Raw genomic sequence first — 2,456 nt, 5'->3', positions numbered from 1 at the left:
ATAATTTTTCTCTACTACTTTTAATTAGTCAAAATAGAATTTTATTGAAAATATAAATAAAAAAATGAAATTTTAAACTTGATAAATTATTAACTTTGTATGAAGAAAACTAATACATAGAAATTTACTTAATTACTAGAAAATATATTTTCTGCATTATTTAATTAAATTCTTATTTTTTTAATAGTGAGTTCTAAAGAGCATTAAGATTTAATTATAGGTGAATTCAAGATAATCAAAACTAGCTCTCTAACTATATTTATTTATATTATAGAAAGATTACAAAAATCATTATTTCTTACTTTTTTGCCAAAGAAATAATTTTTTATTAACAAGTAAAAATTTAAAAACATTCCACTAGGCTTTTAGAAGTTTATTTTTTTTTTTATCTGTTTAAATTTATTTTAGATAATTAAATTTATTTTTAAAAAATAAATAATGAAGATTCAAATATTTTTGTAAAAATATTTCAATTTTTTTAATAAAATTTTCACTACAGACCGAATATTCGGTTGATCACTAGTAAATATAATAAAAGTCACTTTAATATCATTCATTCATATATTAATTTTTAAAATTTTCATTAGATTTTTTATTTTATATTACTTAAATTAATTTTAGAGTTATTGAAGAGAGAGATGAATACATTTAAAAATTGAATGAAATTTTTTAATTAAATTAAATTATTAATGAAAAAGTAGAAAGAAACCTCTGAAAAACTTAAAAAATATGAATTGCTAAATAATTTTTGCAGACGTCTTTTAATTTATTAAAATAGGTTTTTGTACAAATTACTAATCAAAGAAGTATATTATAATATATCTTAATATTGCTTTTAGCATTCAAATAAATGGAATAAATGTATAATAGTGAATCTGTATGTATAATTTGTGCTTGTTATATTTATAGTTATTAGATGAAGAAGGTTAACAATACATATAAAAATTGTGAGATATTATTAATTTAATTAAATAATTAAGGAAAAAGTAAAAACCTCTGAACGAACAATTAAAAAAATATGAATTACTAAATCATTTTTGTAGTTATCTTATAATTGATTAAAATATGTTTTTGTACAAATTGCTAATCAAAGTAAATTTATTCTTTGATATCTTAATCCTGCCTTTAGTGTTCAAACCAATGCAATACTTGCTTTAATACTAATGAATCAGCATGTATAAGTTGTGATGCTAATCTATTTAAGAGCTCTGTTAATAGTTCTACATGCGTACAAAAATGTTCAAAAGAAGAGTATGTAAATGAAAATTTAGAATGTGAGAGATGCTAAGTGTATGGATGCATTAAATGTGATACAAACTAAATATGCCAGTAATGTGATATAAATTTAAACCTTGATTTAATTAATAATTAGTGTACATTGGTGAATAACATTTGTCCATTTTTGGTGAATTTTATATAAGGGCCATCAATCCTAAGATAATGTGATTAAGAATGTTCATAAAGCTTTTATTAGAATATGGAAGCTAAGGTTTGTGAAGAAACTCTAAAATGTATTTAGATTGAGGAAAGTTAAAGGCTTTCAATGGATAAAACAGTAACATAAGTAGAATCAATTAATGAAAATTAATATTTAGTCACAGGAAATGATTGCAATTTTGCTTTAGTTGATAGTGACTGGAAAATAATAAATATATAAATCCTTTAAGATGAAATAAATTAAGATTCAATTATTGTTTCTCTTGGAGTACAAGAAAATATAAAAAGTTTTATAGTTGGAAATTAAGGAGGATGTACTGCTAACAGATAATTGATAGTGATGGATTTTTAAGCATTAGAAGTTATATTTATGAGTGATACAGAATTTGATTACTTTGTTTTATGCGTAGATTAAAAAAATTAAGTTGTATTTCTATCATCAGCTTACTCTAACATTATTTTATGGTATGATGCTATTAATAAGAGTTTAAATTAATGCCAAATAAGTTTTTCAATAATTTTAGCATTTTTTTAAATTCAAAGCAATAACAGCACAAGTTATATTATGTAAATAAACGATTTATCATTGAAAGTAAATTTTAATTAATTAAAAGGAAAATTTATTTCATAATTTTATTTAAATAAAACAAACAGATAGGAGCTTTGGATGAATAGAGAAATTTAGCATTTAAAAATATCAATTAATTGAATTTGGATTATTTGTTTTTTTTAAATATAAAATAATTCAATAATTTCTTTGTTTTAACTTCTTTTTCTGGATATCTCATTCCTGAAGTAATTAAAATTGATATCAAGCAAGACTCAATACAATTAGTAACACAAATAGCGCATTTTAACCCAACATAATTAGAATAAATATAATAAATGTATTACTCTAATCTTCTTAATTGCATTGTTATACAAAACAGTGATAGTCTGCTATTAGAAATGTTAGCTTTAAACTAATCGTCTGATTAAATAATTTTTAGGACGAATTTAACTTCTACATAAATCAGCTA

General features: G+C 21.1%; 1 protein-coding gene across 1 annotated transcript; it reads left to right on the top strand. All coding sequences in view use genetic code 6, as the record gives it.

The window, feature by feature from the left end:
- Positions 1-1,477: 1,477 nt before the first annotated feature.
- On the top strand, positions 1,478-2,146 carry TTHERM_000582279 (zinc finger protein; the record flags this gene model as incomplete). The annotated part of the gene is made up of 3 exons (XM_012798334.1): positions 1,478-1,902; positions 1,981-2,004; positions 2,092-2,146. 3 exons carry the CDS (start codon positions 1,478-1,480, stop codon positions 2,144-2,146), a joined length of 504 nt encoding a protein of 167 aa, XP_012653788.1.
- Positions 2,147-2,456: the final 310 nt, after the last annotated feature.

This window comes from Tetrahymena thermophila, assembly GCF_000189635.1.
Source record: "Tetrahymena thermophila SB210 genomic scaffold scf_8254592, whole genome shotgun sequence".
NCBI classification, from domain to species: Eukaryota; Ciliophora; class Oligohymenophorea; order Hymenostomatida; family Tetrahymenidae; genus Tetrahymena; species Tetrahymena thermophila.
This window is presented reverse-complemented; position numbering and strand designations above follow the sequence as displayed.